Source organism: Sebastes fasciatus, chromosome 12, assembly GCF_043250625.1.
Source record: "Sebastes fasciatus isolate fSebFas1 chromosome 12, fSebFas1.pri, whole genome shotgun sequence".
Lineage (NCBI taxonomy): Eukaryota > Metazoa > Chordata > Actinopteri > Perciformes > Sebastidae > Sebastes > Sebastes fasciatus.
In genome coordinates, this window is record NC_133806.1 from 14,436,256 (window position 1) to 14,458,723 (window position 22,468).

Below are 22,468 nucleotides of genomic sequence, written 5' to 3' on the forward strand. Positions count from 1 at the left end.
GAGATGGAGAGATATAGAGATAGAGATGGATAAAGAGATGGAGTTAGATAGATAGAGATGAGATGGATGGAGAGATATAGAGATAGAGATAGATAGAGAGATGGATGGGTGGAGGAATGGGTGGGCAGATGGACGGATAGATTATTTTATTACTTTATACTTTATTATTATTTTATTATAAGAAATGAAAACATAAATAACTATAACAACCCTAACTAGAGTCTGACTCTACATTAGTGCAGGTCTGTTAGATACTGTTATTATCTGATAGGCAAGATGTTTTATTGAATAGATGAGTACTGACTGAGTACAGTTAATCTCTCTCTATATATATATATATACAGTATAAACACACAGGTATGTAAAATTCAGGAATGTATGAGCAGATGTGTAATAAAAAGGTTAAGTATACTACAGAGATCAAAAGTTAATACATGGTTTACAACATGTAGTTATGAGCAGATATAAGGACAATTTAATGTACAGTATTAATCAACAATATACCTTTCCTATGTAGACATATTTTATATTATCATAACTGTATTGTCATTCATTATCTGTGTATGCTGTATACCAGCATCCACTTATGGCTATCCACAGGAGGAGTTATTGTTGTTGACAAATACATTAATAATATCTGCTTGCACCTACATTAGTGTGTTATAAACTATTTATTAAATGTGTATGTACTGCTTATAAAAGCTAAAGTTACCAATCAGGTTTAAAATCTGTAAATCTATATTCGAAAGAGCTGGCACCAGCTGTAAAATAGACTTTTCTCTTTTAACTTCAACCTTTATTTTCCAATCTTGTAAATATTTACAATGAACTACATTTAATGTAATATGCTAAAATCTAGGCTGACAAACAAACAAACATTTGACTGGCAGTGTAGGCCTGTTTCTACTGCAGTATAAGAACTGACGAAAAGGAAAACGAAGAAGCGAGAATGGAGGTGATGATTCACTTTCATGTATATTCATCAGAGCAAAATACCATGTTATTGAATGGCCTCGTTCTCATAATACCGGTGGTGATGATGATTGTGATGAGAGATGTGCGTTAACCAGCGGTTGTAAACTGACTGGCAGTGACGGAGGAAGAGTGACGGGGTGGTTTGGCGTTTGCCATTTTGGTTTCAAAGCAACAACTGAAGCTTCCGTGAATGATCTTGGAGCGATTTGTAAACAAGTGACATTCCCTACAGTGAGGAGAATGATTTTAAAGTAGCATACAGATAATTTGGCATTGGAGGAATTCTGAAAACAAACTTTATAGCACAAATAGAGTATGTCTTACTAAAGATGCTGCTGAGCATGGTCCTATACTGTACTTGTGTAAGCTTTGGCTTTCAAATTGAATAATGTTACATCTTGATACACAATTTATATGATTTGAAGAAGGAAACGAAAAAATAGAGAGAATCCGTGGGAGGAAGTGGGACTCCCTGTTTACATCTCTGTCTTAGAGTTTCCAGGCTGACAAAGACAGACCGCATCAAAGTGTGGCTTGTAGCTGAAGTCACATGATCGGCAGAGGAACTACCAAACAACCCGCCTCCTATCAGCACCCACAGGCTCATATATAAACCTCTTCGAACCAACTCACAAAAACACATCAGAGAGCACATCAAGCAAAGACAGACTGTAGGTAGCGGAAAACAGCAGGTAGAGGTTCAAGCGGGGGAAAGAGAAAGAGAGAGAGTAGTGGAATTTGTGGAAACATTTTAACAAACAAATCAAAAGCAATAAAAATATGCTGTTGGAGTATTTCATCTTTGGGGTGATTACCCTTTTTATGACAGGTAAATATATGTTGTTTTTTTTACAACATTATTTGTAGTTTCTTGGTGATAAAATGTATGAGATGCACATATTTATCTGCGCTGAATTGTGTTTCTTCCCCAGGGGCTCAATGTGATCAAACTGAGGTGCTTGCTGAAGCAGGCTCTCAGGCCGTACTACCCTGTAAATGTACACCTTCGTCCCCCTTCATCCCCGCCATCGTCTGGACTAAAGCCAACAGAGGGTAAGACACATTTTTGTTTGCCTCCACTTGTCTAAGTCTTTTCACCCTCTTTGTTTCATCTGTCCAGCTCCAACAACACCCACAGATCACTCAATTTCCCTCCAATCCCGTGCTTCACTATCAAAAGTGTACCTACATGCTGATGACTCTGTATTGTTTGCAACACCTTCCGTCCACAGCACTGTTTGGAGAAAAGAAAAGAGCGGTCTGCAGTACTGGGGCTCTAGCTGGTCATCGAAAGGCACCCAACGCGTCCGATGCCCCCATTCCCAGTTTCCAAAAGGCGAATTCAGCCTGCAAATCGACAACGTGCAGGAGGACGATGGAGGAGTTTACTCCTGCAGGGTGGAACATGGAAACCAGGTCACTGAAAACTTGGTCATGCTCAGAATCATTGAAGGTAAAAAAACGCATTTACAGCCTTGAAAGTTTTGACTGGTGTTTTTCTTTACTGCACTGTGATCACTCCATGAATTTGTCAAATCAGTGCCAAAGATTCAACTTAATAAGACTGATAAAGCAGTGAGCATGACAAGAATCAGTTATTCCAACAATTAGAGAAAATGTTTAACCTTTTTAGCTTATTATTCATTAAGTAACGGGATAATGTACAGCGAGCCGGTCATTGTTGTGAAATAAACCGCTTCAGGGCGATGCGGCACTCCAACGCGATCATTTGTACATATTTCTTATATTCTCATTTCTTATTTTTAATTGTATTACTTTCTTATATTTGTTTACATATATTGTGTTATACTGTTGCATTATGTACATGATTTACATGTTACTTACTCTTTTATTTCTAGCAGAGCAACTGTAAAGTCCTAATTTCCCCCCGATTCTGAAGCGGAGTACATTATCCCACTTATTACACGGCTACTTACTAAAGAAATCAATATTTTAACACAAAAATGGTCCGCCAGAGTCTGAGATCAGCGTAGCAATGGTCTGTCATACACAGCAGTGATCTGCTATAAAGAAATAATAGACCGTAGAACGCTGTGATTGACCAATCGGAGTCGAGTATTCAACAAAGCCGTGTAATATATAATTTAGGATTTACACAAACACACTTGTGACATCTGTATAAGAAATTAGCTGTAATATACAGTATATCAATAATCACATCCTCGTCTGTATCCTTCACAGTGTCCGTCTCTTCATCGGTTCCAGTATGGGGGAGCGACGTTTCGATCAGCTGTAAGGTGACTCCTTGGCCTTACGGAGCCTCTGTACAGTGGACGTTGAACAACAGCCCATTTGTGCCTCAGACTAGATTCGCCTCAAGCAGAGATACCGCTAAACATGTCGTGAGGGAAAAGGCAACTGTAAGACTGACGGGAAAGTGGACCTGTGTTGTGGGCTACCAGGGAAATGAGGGCCGAGCTTCGGCAGCTCTTACCGTGAAGGGTAAGATCTAAGAGTTAAAGAGATGTAGAAAACAATTATCTTCCGATATTAAGCTCAACTTAAACCTCTCCTCTTTCACTCCCTTTCTCTCACAGGAATCACCCACCCATCCAGAGACGATACCAAAGTGTACGCTGCTGTGGGATCTGCAGTCACTCTCCCCTGTGTGTTCTCCCCTGGTTTGATCCCCTCTAAACCAGTTTGGGAAAAAATGAAACCTGAGTATATTTTTACACCTGCTCCCGGTCCCCTTCCTGCGTCCTTCTCTCCATCCTCCCCGTCCTCTCAGCTCCCGAGCGATAAATCTGCCAGTTTGAAAGAAGTCAGGTTTGAGGACGAGGGCAAGTACCGATGCTCTGGCTCCATAGAAGGACAACAGTTGACTCGAAATATGCAGCTCGTCGTTGCCAAAAGTAAGCTTACATGGATTCAGTTTAAGCTTAAGTATCTCTTTTTTTTACCATCAACAATACCTTTAATTACCTTGTTTTTCTCTCAGTTGACAGCAGCACCCCGTCAAAGAATCCAGGCTTTGTGACGCTGACCTGCCAACTGAGCGACACCAGCGAGGTCACCGACTACGAGTGGGTTCATGTGGTCTATGACCTCAACGGCACCCAGTCAGTCGGGTCCATCCAGGAGGGGAAGACTCTGAGTATAAGCAAGGTGTCGGAGGAGAACCGGGGCGAATGGGAATGTCGTTTCTACGGGAAAGACGGCATTTTGGGAAATGTAACCTACCACATTCAACTGATGAGTAAGTTGATTTTTTTTTTTAATCCATTTATGCTGTATGAAACAAATATATTCAAAATACTAGATTGATGCCCATGCAAAATGTCATATTGTGCCTTTATCTGGCTGTTTTTAATATTGTTTTTCCCCACAGGTGGTCTCAATGGAGAAAAACCTTCTGGTGTCTCACATAACGCTGCTGCCGTGGTCGGTCTCAGCTTCCTCCTCATTGTTCTGCTGCTGGTTTTGGCTCAGATGTACAAGAACCACCAAAGGGTAAAATCTTCTTACTAATGTTTTACTTTTCCATGAAACATCTAAAATCTTGACGTTATTGTCTTTTGTTTTGATATAAGTCACTTGATTCCAGAAAACGCTTTAGTTTAACTTGAAAGAAATTACCTTATCTCATTAACCGATGTGTATATATATATATATATATATATACATACATATGCATGTATACATACATCAGACAAATTTAAATAATTTTACACATCTTTTTTCCACAGAGGAAAAGGAGCTTTCAGTACCCGGCGATGGAGACAATTGTTCATACCGTCTCCAATGAGCGGGAGGAGCGAGAAAGATACCAAGTGAAAAAATAAAGACACATTAAGGTAGAGGCATCGCAGGAAACTAAACTGAAGTGAGATCTATCTTCTTCATGTCTGCAATATGTTGGGAGACTTTTGTTTGCACAAGTTTTGTAAATACAGTATTTTCAGAGCAGACGTTGTAGCAGTATTGTTGAATTTGAAATGTTGTGTATTATCGTGTTATTTGAGTTGTATCTTTTTTTCATTTATTTTACCGTACAGTATGTCAAGATTTGTTTCGATATATACATATTGAGAATAAAATGTTTTACAAATAAATTACATTCAACAGAAATAAATCTGGTTTATTTTTTTTACATTATATACAATCTGAAACTCACTGGTCAATGACAAGGGAAATTATAAAAAAATATATCAAAATAATTCTAGTTATTTATAAAAAAAATAATGTTTCATTATATTTACACAACACTGACCACATGCTTTTATATTCTAAAAATATTACATTATTTTACATTAATTACAGAATTATTATTGGCCATAAATTCAGACTGAAGACATTTGTGTCAATGGAAACTAGAAGTTTGCTGAACTGCTGGAAAGACTTGTTCTCCTCTTGTGCGCTGAAGCATTTCATAAAAAAAAAAAAAAAAAAAAAAAAAAAGCTTAACGTCCTTGTTAATTGGGCCCCCTGTAGTTCACATTCACAGAGTGAATTTTTAGTTTGCATAAAAGTTGGTTGGTGGTTGATAGTCTAGTTTTGGATCCACTCAATGAGTCCAGGACTGTGAGGTGCAGCTTCAGAGCTACACCTGACTGTACTCTCCGTCCTCTTGCTCTGAAAGTCCGTGGATATCCCAGGAGGCCAAAGATCGGCTGATACCCTCAATAAACCCTTCGCCTGCAGGGTATAAATGATCCATGACTTCATCATCATCAAAGCACCAACCTGACCAGTCCACATTTACCCCGTCCGAAAAGACAACACTAAAGAAAGTGAGAGATGGAAACAGAAGGTCAGAATTAATTATTTCATAGCATTTACTGTGCATGTACTTTCCCTACGACTGAATACTGTATGTGTTCAGGTCCACGTTTCCTTCAAGAGCTGCCAGTCTGCCTCAAAATGGATAATGCATTGTAATATTTTATTATAGTTGCATAAACTAAATGCTGTTTAAGAAGCCTTTCCATTTGGCCTTTAAGTATAAAATAAATAAGAGGAGTACTGGCATGCACAATACAGTAATTACAGTAATACAATTAATTAAAATTCATGAAATCATGACAACTTTAAAATAGACAAAGAGCTTAAACAATGCTTCTATATATTCTATATTGTATAGAGTAAGTAATTAAATTAGAAAGTGACGGAATAGGCTGTTATAAAGTTTAAAATTGATCAAACAAGTGGAGTTTCTGAAATATTAAAAACGTTTTAGCAACTTTTTACGAGACATTCAACATGTTAATTAGGACTTAAGGAGGTGGTTTGTGGTCAGAAAAAACAGGGTAATTTTATGTTTCCATTCTCACAGAACATTACCAGCCTACTCAACACTGGAAACTGATTTCAATAGTAGAGATTTCACAGTTCTAAAATAAATTTCCCAATTAAGGGGGATGTAATTAAACGTAACCCACATAGAGCAAAGTATTAAGAAGACATGCACACTAACTGTGTTATTTAAAGCCAGAGGAGCAAAACATCTGTCGTGTGATGCTAATAAAAAGATCTGCACCAAGGACAGTAAATGGAGACTTTTCAAAATTCATCTGAATGTGAAAGAACATCCAAACTCTGTGGTAGTAATAGAGCAGCAAAGTGGAGTTCCTCTTTTAAAAAGAGGATCTGGGCTCTTGTCAGAAAGCAACCTAACTGCCTGAGCGAAACAATGAATAAACACAAACTTCAGGGTCGCTGCTCTGTAGCCGAGTACGACCTCTGACCTTCATTTGAAGGGGCAAATGAAAATAGATTGTAGCAAACTTTAGATTTTTCCTTTTTATTTGTGAGTACAAAAAAAACAAGATTAATTCTGAGATTTCGAGAAGATCATAATAATCATAATAATCTTTTGTTGTATGTTTCTAAAACTGGGGCCATTAAAAGTGTGATGTTCTGCATGTAAATTTGGTTTTCAGGGCTCTACTTGCTCTACTTTATTCAGATATGTGCCTGTACTGAGGCAGGAGGAAGCATCAAGACTGCTTAAGTCGTAATTGGGAAGATAAAATGATGTGCCACTCTTCAGTCACGTGTCAATTTTATGATATTTCCCTGTTTTCTCTGATACTTCCTGTATATGTGAAATACTTTTAAAGCTTCAGTTTCACAATGAATGGCCATTTCATTGTTCTTACAGTAGCCTATGCATATCACTTGTTTGACAAATTGACTTATTAATTTAACAATTGTATTTATTGGTTCGCTTTTTAATTAGTGGCTCGCTGGGCTCCTGAGCTACTCTAATCCTCTCTTGGAAATGTGTTAGCTTGTGTTTCAGAGTTAATATTGTAGAGGGAGTATGACATTCAAATGTCATCAAGTTTGTCTCTTTTGTTTTCCCTCTGCGAATTAATAAAGTTATTTATCTAAATCAAATCCATGCATTACCTCAACAGCTGTCAAACTAACCTATTCTTCTTGTCATCTTCATCTCCGTCCACCAGCTGCTCCTTCCATCCTTTACTCACTGTGCGGGCTCTGTGTCTCATCAGCTCCACCTCCTCCCACTCTGTGTCTCTGTCTCCATCACTGGGAGATGGAGATGGAGAAGGTGTGGTGGAAAACGAGGGGGAAGGAGGATGCTTTGACTTCAAATTGGCCATTTTCACATTTCTGTCTTTTTTTAATCCTTCCCTCTCTTTGACTCTTTCCAAAAGACCGTCCAGAGGCGAGGGGTGTACGTTTGGATTTTGCGCGTACAGCGTACTGGAGTGCAGGCGAAGTTCATGGTCTCCTTCAATGACGATGTTAGGAATGGAGGCACTCCTTTGGGTTTTCACTCGGTTCTCGAAGTCAATATCAGGAAGCTCAGGTTCAGACAATGTTTGGGGGTCTGGAGAGGCTCTGTTGTGCATGTTCCAAAACATCCCTTGGTTCGGCTTCAGGGAGCCCAGCTTTAGCACCCGGTGTGAATCTGAGCTGGTAGGAAGAGAGTTTCTCTTCAGGCTGTTGTTTGAGTTGGAGAAAGAGTAGCTGTTTGTCTGCTCTGAGCCCTGGAAGAACTGTCCAGATGTGTGGGAAGAGGGGGCCTGATGGGTAATGGATGGCCTTCTCTTGCGTAACCCGGGTGACCTCAAAACTTTGGAGGAACTCCAAGCCTCTGGAGATGTCTCCATGTCTCCAGACTGGCTGTCGAAAGAAGAGTCCAGGTTCACAGACTGGGAATCCGAGTCCCTCTGTGTTGATATTCCTCCCTCTTCTGGTAGTCTTAAAGACTCAGGCCCCTCCCTGGATGTCGCTGCTTGGTTATGAAGGTGTTCAGTACTATCTTCGTCCGTTGGGTAGTCAACATCTGGATAAAAGAAAGCATGTGGTCTAGTCGTGTTGTATCTTAATGGATCAGCTGCATTACTGTGTAATCTGAAATGATCCAGATTAGGGGTAGATTGTGCCCTCTGGTTCCAGATCCCCCTTTGCCCCCTTTTCTCTTCTCCCTCTGTGTAGTTCCCGACTTGTTCTCCTCTCACTCCCATTTCTATCCATTCATGTCCTTTGACATGTGCTTGTTGCCGACCAGAAAAAGTCTTTGGTACTTGTTTACGGACGTTGTTATTGACGTTACTGACGTCAGGCTGGGAGTGCCAAAAAGATAAAACAGGATTGTTAGTGGCCACACCATCTGGAGGTTGATGCTGGTCCTCTGTTTCTTTAGACGCCATCATCCCATTTATTGATCTGGGGATCACAAGTTCCTCAGTGAGTTCATCCACAAAAGTCCCTCGTCTTGATTGATGTTGTTCTTCTGTCTCCATATCATCCGTCTTGGCTTCTGTGACAGGTTTGGCCTCCAGCTGCTGGATTTTCCAGTTTTCCAGCTGTCTGTTGCTCTCTGTCTGTCTCAGGTTCCACAGTGTTTCCTGACAACGCAACATAGACATAAAACAAATTAATAAGTATTTATTTGTTATTCTGTTTCATATAACAAGAATATATATATATATATATTTTTTTAAAAGTCTTCACTCTTCAACAATGTTTACAGTAAAGCTATGCCGTTACACACCAGCATCACATACTCTTCGCAGTGTTTCTTCAGTCACAAATGCTGTGATGCCGTTTATTGTTGTGCAATACGTTTGAATCCCCTCAAGGTTGGATTTCATACCTACCTATATATAACCACACTTGTTTTAAACAAGTTAAATCAGACTTCTATCATTTCAAAAGATTTGGTCAGAAACGTCAGTTTTTACCTTCGCCTGGTGGATGGTGGAGACCCACGTGGAGCAGCTCACTATGGTGCTGGTTGCAAATATGTAGACATTCATAGCACTCCGAAGCTCCCCCACCTCCACCAGAACAAATGAACCTGAGAGAGGAGGAGGAATGATTATAGGATATATCAAATATTCAAACAAAATCCAGCTGTCCATAAAAAAAAACAGTGTTACTCACAGCCATCTTTCAGTGCCATGCAACACGTTCTGTCGATGGCCAGAGGAGGTCGAACTACCTTCAGCCGCTCTCCTTTCTTCTGGACTTTAGTCATCAGAAGCACATCTGAGAAAAGTAGAGCCACCACCTCCAGCTGCCCCGTATCATGTGCAAGGAAACATGAGTCAAAAAAGCAGTGACAAAAGATACAGTAGATTTATGGTAAATATAACTGCGTGCACTGGCTCTGCTCACCTTGCTGTCTTTTCTCCCCCGAATCTTCAAGTTCCCCTCCAGCAGCAGCTTACGTACGACTCCAGAACCTACTCCTCTGATGGGGCATGTGAGGTCAAACTGGCAGATCTCTCGGACATGCTGTCAGTACCAAAACATATTAGAGCGAATATCCATATATTTTTGGCAGAAATCTATAATGTCCTGTATTGTTAGGGAAGGAAAACAATCATATTTTACCCTGTCGATGTCTTCATTTATTCTCTCCACCTCGTATCCCTCCACCCTCTGAGCAGAGATGGTGAGAGCGAGTTCTTCATCTTTTAGCTTCAGGTAGTCATTGATGCTCTCCAAAAAATTGTTTACGCTGGATAACTGGAGAGGAGCAAGAAGAAGATGGTTAGTGGGAGAAACAATTTGTGCTGAATTGAACAACTTTGACGTTTTAACAGTTCTTATTTTACTCCTTAATTCAGGCAGGAATTATTTACAAAACTTTAAGCAAGAAGACTTGAGAAAATTTTACTTTCACGCTAATTCCTCAGGACTCACTGTGCGTTCCCATACCCAGAAAAAGATTTAGTATGTCCCAAGACATAGTTTGTCAAATGCAGTGTGCCAAAAATACCAGGATGTCCCACCACATCCGGTCATATTTTGCAGTATGCAAGCCAGCGTGCTTTTGACCAAAGTATGTCCGTACCAAATTTCAAGACTTTTCACCAATCAAAGTAAATGTTGTGACATTTTTAATTTTCATACTAGATAGAGTCTTTGAGCACAAATGGACCATTCTGCTCCGTATTGACTAATCAATAAGATATTTAGTGAATGTGTTTGGAAAGAGGAGCCGCATGGGTTTAGTTGCAAAAATCTGTATTGAAAGAGAAAGGTGAGGTCTCTGCCTGCCTAATAACTATAATAAGTGTTGTGACTAATTGGCCCATTACCGACAGCAGCGGTGGTGAATTGAGCGCTGACCTTAGTCTATCTTTGCTTGCTTCCTCCTTCTTGCTGTGGTTGTAGGTTGCAGACTATAGTTGTTTTCACTGTGTTAGTACTTGTGCAATATTTAGAATTTAGCTTATTGTTTTGTGTCGTTTCATTGTGTTAATTTCTGCAGTAACAAACATTTTCATCAGGCTCCAAACACACTGAGACTTCCCACCTGTGTCTGATTGTTCCTGATTGGGAGGCTTGACCAACATGCTTACTGCCCCCTGGTGGCCTGGCATACTAACACCCACAAAATGTAAACCAGGCTGCATTACTAATTGCATATTTTTTCTTTTTACTTTTAGTGCGTACTGCAGCTGCCCTTACAAAGTACTGTTGCATGCAGTGTGCATACAATTGGGACATAGGCTACTACTTCGTAATAACATTGCACCTTGAATTTTGACCCTCTTGCTCATATATCCGCTGCGCAGAGGATTGTGGGTCAGAAAGCCAGAAAAGCATGCTGGTTTGCATACTGCAAAATACGACCGGATGTAGTAGGACATCCTGGTATTTTTGGTACACTGCATTTGACATATTATGTATTGGGAAATACTCAATCTATTGCTGGCATACTAAATAGTATGATAGTATGGGTATGAAAACGCACAGCTAGTCTTTCGAAAAGAAACCAAAAAACACCCATATTGGCTCCAACAATTATCATATTGCTTTTAATGTAAGATGACCTTTGAGGACCTTTGGGTTTACTGGAGATACAGCACGGGGAAAATACTGAACAAGAAGCAGTTAATATGTTGAAAGATTCTTAAAAGTTTCTCACCATGCCTTTGAGTGAGTGCTGTACGTGAGGATCCTCTGTGGTTTTCAGCACAGCTTTAAGCAGCAGAGGATACTTTGTGATCCTCTGATGGGGTTGGGCCTGCATGCCCCCGAGCCGCATCCGGTCACACTGAGGGTGAGTCTCCACCCACTGGACGGGACAAAAACAAAACAACAACAAATAAAATACATATTTTCTTTGTGCTTCTCAAAGGTCTGGAAAATTACATTTTTAAAACTCAGTATTTTCTTTTCTCTCCATAAACAATGTCTCAGTTACGCTCTATGATCCTTACTGTGGAGAGTTCTCACCATTTTTGATAGAAAATAGTTCCCAATGAATTTACAGGGAGGTCTGTGGATTACCCTGATTAACCAGGACATTATTTTTCTATTCACCTCAACAGTATTTATACATCATATATATAAAACAAAGGAGCTGATTGTGGATCACAGGAAGAGACAGGGAGAATCTCCATCAACGGGACTACGGTGGAGAGAGTCAGCAGCTTCAGGTTCCTCTGGGTTCACATCAGTGAGGACCTGAACTGGACTCACATTGACATCATCACCAAGATGACAAGACAGCGGCTCTTCTTCCTCCGCAGACTGAGGAGGTTCAACATGCACTGCAGGATACTCTGCAACTTCTACAGGTGCACCATCGAGAGTATCCTGACCAGCTGCATCACCGCCGGCTATGGCAGTTGCATCGCCCTCAACCGCAAGGCTCTACAGAGGGTGGTGAAAACTGCTCAGCACATCACCAGGACGGAGCTTCCATCCATGGATGATCTCTACACCCAGAGGTGAAGCCACCCCAGCCACAAACTGTCCTGCCTGCTGCCGTCTGGCAGACGGTACCGCAGCATCTGATCCCACACAACCAGGCTCAGGGACAGCTTCATCCCGCAGGCCATAAGACTGTTGAACTCTTGAGCTCATCATTTGTTACTTTACCGTTATATTATCACCATAGCTCTATATACTCTACTTATTATTTTACAAGCTGTTTACACCTCTGTGCATATACAGTATATATATTACTTCTCTACACATACTACATTCCTGTTTACACTTGCACTATTTTATGTTTACTTGCACTATTTTATGTCTTTGACTCTCATTTTGCTTTTACTTGTGTCATTTTCCTTTTTTATATATATATGCATTTTTAATGAGCATTGTTGAAGAACCAAGATTTTCATTGCCAACGTCTACTTGCTGTAATTGTTGTGCATATGATAAATGAAGAAACTTGAACTGTACTGGCGTGATGGCAGGAGACTGTTGACAAAACCTTGACAATTAAAACCATATCTACCAAAACAAAAACCCCCACAAGAGCTAAGCGAGATGTTTTGCTAGATTCGGATGAGCAGACCCTTTAACGCCCACCAAGTATAGTTTCCTGGTAAAATGTCTCTTTAACTGTATCACCTCCCACTCAGATTGACAAGTGTGATGATGTATGACATAAGTGAAAGAGCAAGTGTTGAAACAACACATTTACAGTAGCATACAGGATAGTGTTGTTGATTGCAGGGTGCCATGTTTCTATCAAAAATCCTGCTTTTAGTCTTCCGGGGTTTGTGTAACTGCCGCCGCTGCAGGACACGCTTGTCTTGCAGTCACTTTTCCCATAAATGTCCTCGTGCACTTAGTTTTATTTGACCCTTTAAGGCGCTGTTAAGTCTGAATCATTTAGAGAAAATGTTGGTGTGACAAGTGGCTGCCCATCAGGAGGCGGCTATAACAGTTCACCCACAAGGTTATGAAACATCACAAACCACACAGCGTCACCATTAATTACAGAACAGTTAGTCATTACATTGAATTCCACTCATGTGCACTTAATTGTATTAATGTTGTGTGTGTGGGTGGGTGAGTAGTTCAGTATATATGTGTGTGTGTGTGTGTGTGTGTGTGTGTGTGTGTGTGTGTGTGTGTGTGTGTGTGTGTGTGTGTGTGTGTGTGTGTGCGTGAGCTTTCATCCTCTCATGCATGAGTGTTTGTGTGCATGTCGTGCGTATTGAATATCTGCTGCTTACTGTACCTGAACATAAGTGAAAAAATGTGGGTTGCTCTCCATCTGCCTGCGTGTGAACTCTAGATTGTTTTCCTCCTCCCAACAGTAACGCTGATATGTAGAGAAGCGCTCGTGGAACTGGGGACCAATAAAAAGGATGATTAATGACAATGTGGAAAAAACTCCATAACATTTACTGTACCATTATTTATTTATTTATTTGGCAGATGCTTTTTTCCAAAGCGACATGACAAAGTAACAGTCCTGCATTCACAAATTTTAATTAAAGAGGAACTCCACCAAGTGTTACTGCATATGTTAAAACAGCACTCACGCACAAACCGCCGACCAAACTGTTAACAGTCAAGTTTCAAGCATTGTCGGTAATGCATGCGGAACACAACAATTGTTCGTTTCAGGTGATTAAACACTAATGAAAACATAGTTCTGAATATTATATTCAATTTCTGCTAATAGATCCCCAAAATGTTACTAACTGTTCCTTTAAGTAGTAAGAGTACATAACTGTTATCAGCCACATACTACAAAAGTGCTTTATATGCAGTAGAATGGCTCCTGTTGGAGATACATGTATATTATTACATATTATACTATTGGTTTAATATTTCTGATACATTAACTTGTGTCAAGAATTTTAATGTTGGAGCTAGTTTTAACTATTTCACATGCTGTTGGGTAATTTCATTATTTACATGCACAAATAGGTTCTTGGAAATCTTAAAGTGCAAAATAACTGGTAGAGTAAATGTGCTACTGACAGGCATAAATACACCTCTGTATGTGTTTGTGATGTGTGTTTACAGACAGTGAGTTCATACCTGCAGGCAACCAGCCTCTAACATCATGGGGTCAAAGGGCTTGCCTGTCCTGCGGACTTCCTCTAACATGGGATAAATCACGTCTTGCCAGAAAAGCTGGTGTGCAATGAGGATGGAGGGAAGGTTGGAGAAAAGCTCCTCGGGCCTCACCTGTCACAGCAGGAAGTCAAGACAAAATAAAACATCATAGTGTTAAAGCTGAACTCCCCTGCTCTGTGATATTTTCCGTCTTCTCGATGGAAATCTGTAGCATGTGCTTCATTTTCCACTTGTGTGTGTTGTATTCTGTGTCAGCTAGAGCGGATGTTGTTGTTCTGTCAGTCAATGTATGTCAATGGTATGCAGAGCAGTGGAAAATAAGCCTGCATATTGAGTGTATGTGTGTTTCCAGTGTATCTGAAGCTGTGTGTTCTACAGACTGACCTCCAAGAGAAATCGATTCTGCTGCAGGTTGAAAAGAGCTCCAACAACCACCTGTGAGAAGCAGACACGGCTTTGTTAAACATCCTGTGGAAAATCCCTTCTCAGCTCTGACACACTGTGCATAAATATATACATTCTTTATTTAAATGAGACTATGACAGCAGGTAGAGAACGACACATTACATCTTTGATGATAATCAGCTTGTTGATGTAGGTGAGCTCAGTGTGGACAAACTCCCAAAGCGCCTCTTGTTGGTGTCTCTGCACCTTAGACATCGTCTGATCATTAAAACAAGACAGAAGAGGAAAGATGATCGTTAAAGATGCTTCAGGAATGTGTCAAATTTACATACTGAGCAGGTATTTTACAATACAAGCAGGAGAAGCATTCAAGTCTATTTTTTTCTCATTGTCCACAAATCCAATGAAAGAACAACAACTCGTTCCCACTTCCACAGCTTGTCTTGAGCTCTAAGGCCCATTCATTCCTATTAGGGCTGCACAATTAATCAACACTTTATCGAAATTGCAATAGGAGGCGCAATATTTGGAAATTTACTCTAAATTTACTCCTAAAACTGCTGGGCACTGCAAGTTTTAGCAAACGCTACTCAAACAGGAGTTCATACTGCATTTGTTAGGGACTATTTTTTAGCTACGGTTTTGGAGCTCTAGTGATCAATTACAGCAGCAGGATGGTGTATGTGGGATTGACTCAAAATAAACTACAGTGCCCATGTTCATAGTAATAAAGGAACATAGGCACTCAATGCAGTGGTGTGGCTCATGGATGTGTTCGTTATAGCTTTGCACAACAATGGAGCCCAATGGCACAGAGGAATAAACTGGTTGTGTCTAGAAGGTAACCTGCAAATTGCGAAATCTGGCAAAAACTCTTAGCGGGACTTGCTGCCCAACAACCTATCCTCGCCTTAACTATTTGAGATCAATGCCTAACCTTAACTATTTGAGGTCAATGCCCAACCTTAACCATCTCGCAAGAGTTTGCCAACTCGTGGGAGTATATCAGTTGTTAGAAGGACCAATTCCTTGTTGGTTTTGGTCTTTTCATGGGATTTGCTGACAGTAAGAGAAACACAAAATATTGTTGAGCTATCCTTTAATGGTCCGTACTGAATGAGAGTGCACTATATCTGTCCAGTTCTTCTCCAGCATGCTTCCCTGACTTTCCTCCTTCCACCTCCACTTTAGATCGACCGGCACAGGGTAGGACCCCAGAACCTGCTTCAACACTTCCAGCTGACCTCGCTCCTGAGACGTTGTTAAAGACAAGGAGGACAAAAATAAGACGGTAGAAGGATATAGGAAGAATAAACACGGAAGTCAGGGAGAGGAACAGGAAACTTTGAAGTCTTAATGAATCAGTAACTCCTTGGAAGTGATCATTAAAAGTTGTTGTGAATACTTGTGGTTGTACATTTAAAAGTATGCCAATGGAGCAGAACAAGAAGTGCTGCAGTTGTTTTCAGTTGTGTAAGTGGGCGGACACGATTAGAGCAAGTCTTTATCTGTTTCTAAGCATGTCAGCATGTGGTGTGATGAGCAGGAAACAAAATAATACCTCAGATGCCGGGTTCTTCTCAGACACTCCCTGGTTGAACAGGACCTGTCTCAGTGCAGCTTTGGGTTTGGCTCCTGCAGACGCTCCCTTATTCACTATTGCAAAATCAGTCACGACTTTCTGCTTGGTCCGCCTCTGGAGAGGGAAAATACAATTTTAAGGTTGTACATTTCATGTGGAAATACCAGAGGATCAATCACATTTCCAAGATTATATCAACAAACATTCATAAGATAAGAAAGAAAGTGGGCAAGAGATGAATCTAGACTATATGCTTTTGTACCCATGATTTGTATTTTATAGATGACAAAAGTAGTAGTCAGCACCACTAACAGTGTAACACACATTTCCTCTGAATATCCTACTAGGTTTTAACATTTGGACACTTAGTAAAAGTACAGACGTGTTATCAGCAAACTTGAAGCAAGAAAAGTAAAAAGTACTTGTTATGCCAAATGGCCCATTTCATAGTGTCATATATATTATAGGATTTTAATTACTGATGCAATAATGTATAGCAGAATTTCTGTTGTAGCTTTGAGTATTGAGCTGTTTAATCTGGAAAATCCTCAATCTTATAAAGACATTAATGCCTTGAATTGAGTCCTAAAACCTTATTTTGCACTGCAGTGAGAATATTTCAACCTGTTTTTAATTTGAAACAAATTGTTTAAGGGGAGACACCCCAGGCAAAAACATAGTTTTTCATGCACTGGTCAATTTTGTGATTTTGGGCTATTTCGCTTCCATAACATGTCTTCTTTCAGACTAGTGGAAAGAAAACATACAAAATACACATTTAGGTGTTTATTTTACTACACTTTGTCTATTTATGTCTGTAGATTCCTCCTAAATTGACCAAACGTTAACATTAGATCATGCCTAATTTGCATATTTAAACTTAACATTTCAGAAAACTTGTAATACAAAAAATAATTGTCTTAATGTAAGTAACAACTGGGGAAGTTTCATGAGGATATCATTAGTTACTTTTTTAACCTATTCACCTGTAGAATCTGATTCACCTGATTTATGGAACATTTATTCCTAAAAACATGGCAAAAATAGTTTTTTTTCATGGCTGTTGACACTATTTTCTGATTTATGGAGTGATAAAATGAGATATCTAAAACTCCCCTCTGTAAAAACCTTTAACTTTAATATGTCAACAAAATGAAACAAGACTTCTGAACCTGGCTTCATCAAATGTTCACATTTGTGTTCTAGAAATGTGTGCAAGTTAGCACGGTAATATCATGGTAATATCTATTAGTTTAAAAAAAAAAATACCCTTATCTCTTGGGGTGTCTCCCCTTAAAAATGTATTTATTAAAGAGTGTCTGTATCTTGACACCAGAGAGATTAAGGCCCTGTCACTGCACTACAATCATGAAAAAGTTTATTAGAAACACAAATTGATGTTAAAAACAAGGTTAAACTATTCCTAAAACATTGGCAGATTTTTTTGACTCAATTCCAGACTATAATGACTTGATTTTTTCAGTGAACAATGCATCAGTTTTAGTGTGAAAAATAATCTGCTTAACATCTACTAACTACAGATGTCAGATAAAAGTAGTGGCGTAAAAGTGCAACACTTCCCTCTCTGAAATGTAGTAAAGTAGAAGTATATAGTAGCATGGAATGGGAATGATCAAGTACAATACAAGTAGCTCAAAATTGCACTTCAGTACAGTACTTGAGTAAATGTACTTAGTTACATTTCACCACTAATGTCAGTACAGGAGGCTGCCACCAGCCTCACATTTCTGTCTCATTTCACTTGCCTGTAAGCCGAGCGTACTGAACTTGTGTTTGTCTGCTGACCCCTTGTGGTGATGGTTTATGTCTGCAGCTGCAGTCGTCCCATCAACAACGTCTGTCTCTCTGGCTTCCACGTCCCTCAGCCTCTCCCCGTCCACACCGTCTCGCCACGGGTCCGATGCTTCTTCCATCAGTGAATCATTCCCCCCACCATTGTTTACATGCACCGCCTTAGAGGAAAGGCTGAGGATAAACACACAGGGTTACTTATTGCCAAAATAAGGTGTGTGTGAGGGCACAGAAAAGGCTTTAGAAGAGAGGAAGACTGAATGGAGGGACATTGTGTGCCTTGTTATCATTTTAAACTTTCTTTTCAGAGCTAAAGTGTGATAAATGCTAGGTAAACAAACATAGATGGCAACAAAAGAGAAAAAAACAACAATGACATAATTTTTGGCTTCTGACCCTTCAAAATAAAGTAGGCTATGCCTGCTTGTCACCAGTTTCATGTGTCTACTGGTTGTGAACCACTCAACCAAAGATAATGTTTCCTTGTTTTACTCGACATTTAATGTATTTTTATAGGGACAAGTATATAAAATCATGAACAAGTGCCACATACCACAGCATTTACAGCCTAAGCTTTGCAGTGCCACAAGATTGGCTTTGAAATAAAACTCAAATAATGACCGGATAGTAACAAACACAAGAATTTATACAGCAGAAATAACATCAACGAAAAAACAAAGGAAAAGTGAATTTAGGGCCAAAGAAAGCAAACAGTTTGCCTTCATTTCATAGTAATTTAGGCCCCACTTGACTTTCTCTCTAAAGACTCATAACACAGTTTATATCAGGAGTCAGCCAGGCTGCTGTCAAAGAAGCATAAATCCTAACTGTTGCATCTCACAGACCGTGAAGCTGATTTAACAGGACACCAACAGTTTCACACAGCTGCAGCTCGTTACACAGTCGAGCGGGTGTTTTAGCGTAGCTCCAGGACTCGTCTGACATAAGTTCCCACAAATCTAATCATCATCATCACAATTTGCAGAATGTCCTGCTGCAGATTTAAGTTACAGCGAAGAATGTGTCTCAGTTCTCAGGAAGCTACTGGATCTCAATGAAATATTTCACCTTTTACTGACTGTTATACTCTACTGGGTCACTGTTGTTGATTTAAAAAGGCAGGAATAATGCTACATACATGGGTGCAGTGTGGGATTACTGCTGTGACTGGTATTCACAGTCATATTTATACAGTTTTTATAAGTTAGTCTAAAAGCAAACAAGCTGACACGAGTAATCACACTGCAGACAGGTTCACAGCACTAATGCTGTACTGTCAAACATCAAAAGGACTGACGCAAGGGCTATCATCACGGTGTCAACCTGTTAACAATCACTGTCACATGAAACTGGATTATATTGGAACACTTTAACCATTCAGAGACTGAAAAGTGATCAGTTAAACAAACCTCTTGTTGGCTTTATAGCCTCAGTAAGACAACAAATCAAAAGCCAACTGGGCAGTCGGTGAATCCACTCAGCAGCTCCAACATGAAATGATTTACAGCAGTGAAGACATGAAGTAAAATGTTCCCCTTAAGCAGTGCACACTCTCCTCTTCTCACACAACCAGCTGTGCTTTTAAAAATAAAAAAAGTATAGACTGTACCTGGGCTTTGTTGGATCCATTTTGTTTCACACAGTCATCTTTGGTTTCTATTAGCTTTCTCCTCCTCTTTCTCTCTGCCTGGTCCGGTCCCTCCCTCTCTTCCTTTCACCTGCACCCGTGCCCTCTGCAACTGGCCCGACGGGAACAACTGGATTCTGCAGCCAACAGATCGGTGTTCAGGGCTGGTTAATGTGTCGCAGTTAGGAGTGCTCAGTGACTGACATGTTTGAGGATGATCTATTGTTGTTTCATGTCAATCATGACTTATTGATCACTCAAAGCAAACAAGAGGAAAGCATTTTAAAAGAGGGGAACAGAGGTTTTAAAGCAGTGGGTTTTTTGTTCATCCAACACTAGAGAGAAGAGAGAGGCACTGATATGAAATCAACCATGAAAATCTGGTGTTTGATAGCACAGTAAAATGGAAGACAGAGCAGTGATTGCTGGTAAGAAGAGGTGAGTTATGGGGAAGTGACATGCAAAAAGAATGTAGTTACAGGAAGAAGTAAAATGTCATGTCAAAAAAAGACATTAGTATAAATAGCAGGAAATATGTTGTTACTATACAAACTGGAATGTAGACTGGCAGCGTGCCTAATGTTAAACACATCCTTACATTACATCCTCATTAACACGTTTTCACATTTTACCCAGACACCCAAACATTCACTCTCAGCCTGTCGATGTGCGGCACAATTCAAATACACAGATTAAGATACAAAGGTACATTTATTTAAAGTTGAGATATTAACAAAAGATCCTTTTTATACAGCTCAACAATGATTGTCCGGTCAATAAAATGTTCTGTTATATAATACAGTTTCATACAAGATAAAAGTGCTGTGTAATGACACGTCCTCAGTCTGTCGGAGACTGATTCATATCTGAACCTGCAGGCCGGGACTTGTATTATAAAAGTTGACTTGGCTGAGGCCTACTGAGACAAGGAGTGTCCTGTTTTCTCTAACCGTGATGAATAATGCTCGTATGATAGGGCTTAAAAGAATGCTTATAGGGCTGTTAAAAGTGTCAGGGTTCTGGTCTACACGGAGTAGGAACTAATAAACTTCCCTGGTTTTGTTATTGTTCCCGTAACATTGTAATAACTGTTTCAACAATGTAAGCAGGAACTACAATTAAAACATTACCAGAAGTGAGGTTGTATGAGGTACTTGTTCATAGTCAGTGTATTACTTAACATGACACAGGAGTTACCACACGGAACCAAAGTAATGTTCTGCTGTGGACGGGGCCGGCAGCAAAGCGTATTTTAGCCACCTATAAGAAAGGCTCCCCTAAAAAAAAATCAATATCAGTTTAAGTGTACGCTATATTTTGAATATTTTCATCGGGTTTACCTTGCCGTGAGACTGCTATACAGTCTATGTTTCCGACGGGGAACTGAAGCCGTTATCTATGCTCTCGCCAAAGCCACCAGACTCCATTGAAACAGTAATTTTACGTTGCAGAACACGGGAGTTGCTGGTCTACCTGTTGTCTCGATCTGTTAGTTTTTTTGTGTTATTGTGTGACATCAGTTAGTTCTGATTCACCGAAGTCACACAATAAACACAAACTAACCGATTGAGGCAGAGGTAGACCAGAAACCCCCATGTTCTGCAAGGTAAAATTAGCGTTTTTTTTCCAATGGAGTCTGGTGGCTTTGGCGAGAGCATACATGGATACAACGGCTTGAGTTCCTCGTCGGAAAGGGCTGTCTGACGGCAAGGTAAAGCGGTGAAAATATGAAGTATTATATAATATAAACTGATTGATTTTTCTTTTAGGTTGCTAAAATAAGTTTAGCTGCTACCCCCCGTCAACAGAAGAACATTGCTTTGCCTCTGTGTGGTCAACTCCTGTCTGCTTCTCCAAACTGGGGGCGTGCTGACCGTTATCTACTGTAGATAATACACTGACTATGGAGAAGTACCTCATACAACCCCACTACAACACACATGAACATCCCTTTAATGGCACAGGCTGAATAGTAGATTTTGCACTTCTCTCAAAAAACTGTGCAAACAGAAATTGATTAGCTTAATTGGCCAACACCATAGGATAGAGTAGTCACAATGGATACAACTGTTGCTGTTAAATAGAAAACAATTCAGTACAAAATGCAGTTGTCAACACTCAAATCATAAAATGCATGCTGTATAATAAAAAGTGATGAGTCCAGTATGAAATCATAAAAGACTCTCTTATTCCCCGACATATTCCAAAGATATAATGTACAGTGACACCAAAGTAACAGCGAAGGCTTCATCAGCCTTAAAGACTTAGTTTGACATTTTGGGAAATACTCTGGGAGTTTGATGAGAATCGTACTCTCATGGTTTAATGGTAAATACAAAGCTGGAACCTTTTAGCTAAGCATAAAGAGTGGAAACAGAGGAACATTTTGGGTTGATACACTTTTAGCTCCCTAGAGAGTTAGCTAGATTAGCGGTCGCCAAGCAACCAGCGGAGACTCCAGGAAGTTACTGCTCCGGAGCTGCGTTCCGATCGCCTAATAGTTCCCTGCGACGGCTCAACTTCAATGCAAGTTGACAAGCAAGGTTACCCATCAGTCATTGCGCCTTGCTGGAGTGCTAGCATAGGGGAATGCAAGCCAAACCAATATTTATACGGCTCCATGTAACTTCAATATTACAACAAACTAGGGCTGCAACTAACAATTATTTTCTTTGTCGATTAATCGGTTGGTTATTTTCCCGATTACTTGATTAGTTGTTTTGTCTATAAATTGTCAGAAAATTGTGAAAAATATCGATCAGAGCCCAAGATGACGTTCTCAA

The 22,468-nt window shown here is 39.9% G+C and overlaps 2 protein-coding genes and 1 long non-coding RNA gene across 4 annotated transcripts; 2 read left to right on the forward strand and 1 right to left on the reverse strand.

Annotated features, from left to right (window-relative positions):
- The first annotated feature begins 1,608 nt into the window (after positions 1-1,608).
- On the forward strand, positions 1,609-5,071 carry lag3 (lymphocyte activating 3). The gene is made up of 8 exons (XM_074653345.1): positions 1,609-1,804; positions 1,908-2,028; positions 2,208-2,428; positions 3,178-3,438; positions 3,534-3,851; positions 3,938-4,195; positions 4,328-4,449; positions 4,686-5,071. Exons 1-8 carry the CDS (start codon positions 1,756-1,758, stop codon positions 4,779-4,781), a joined length of 1,446 nt encoding a protein of 481 aa, XP_074509446.1. The 5' UTR covers positions 1,609-1,755; the 3' UTR covers positions 4,782-5,071.
- Positions 5,072-5,362: 291 nt separating this feature from the next.
- On the reverse strand, positions 5,363-22,228 carry plekhg6 (pleckstrin homology domain containing, family G (with RhoGef domain) member 6). 2 transcript variants are annotated; one of them, XM_074653313.1, is made up of 15 exons: positions 19,668-22,228; positions 18,013-18,232; positions 16,226-16,360; positions 15,778-15,915; positions 14,827-14,922; positions 14,644-14,694; positions 14,221-14,370; positions 13,409-13,519; positions 11,354-11,503; positions 9,811-9,945; positions 9,592-9,711; positions 9,358-9,490; positions 9,156-9,271; positions 7,372-8,819; positions 5,363-5,720 (listed from the first exon to the last, which is right to left on the reverse strand). In XM_074653313.1, exons 1-15 carry the CDS (start codon positions 19,685-19,687, stop codon positions 5,540-5,542), a joined length of 3,204 nt encoding a protein of 1,067 aa, XP_074509414.1. In that variant the 5' UTR covers positions 19,688-22,228; the 3' UTR covers positions 5,363-5,539. The 2 variants fall into 2 exon arrangements, with proteins under 2 accessions (XP_074509414.1, XP_074509415.1); XM_074653314.1 differs by having other exon boundaries at positions 5,607-5,720; positions 7,351-8,819.
- LOC141778861 (uncharacterized) lies at positions 11,137-12,687 on the forward strand. The gene is made up of 2 exons (XR_012596144.1): positions 11,137-11,488; positions 11,760-12,687. It is a non-coding gene; the product is annotated as an uncharacterized LOC141778861 (long non-coding RNA).
- Positions 22,229-22,468: the final 240 nt, after the last annotated feature.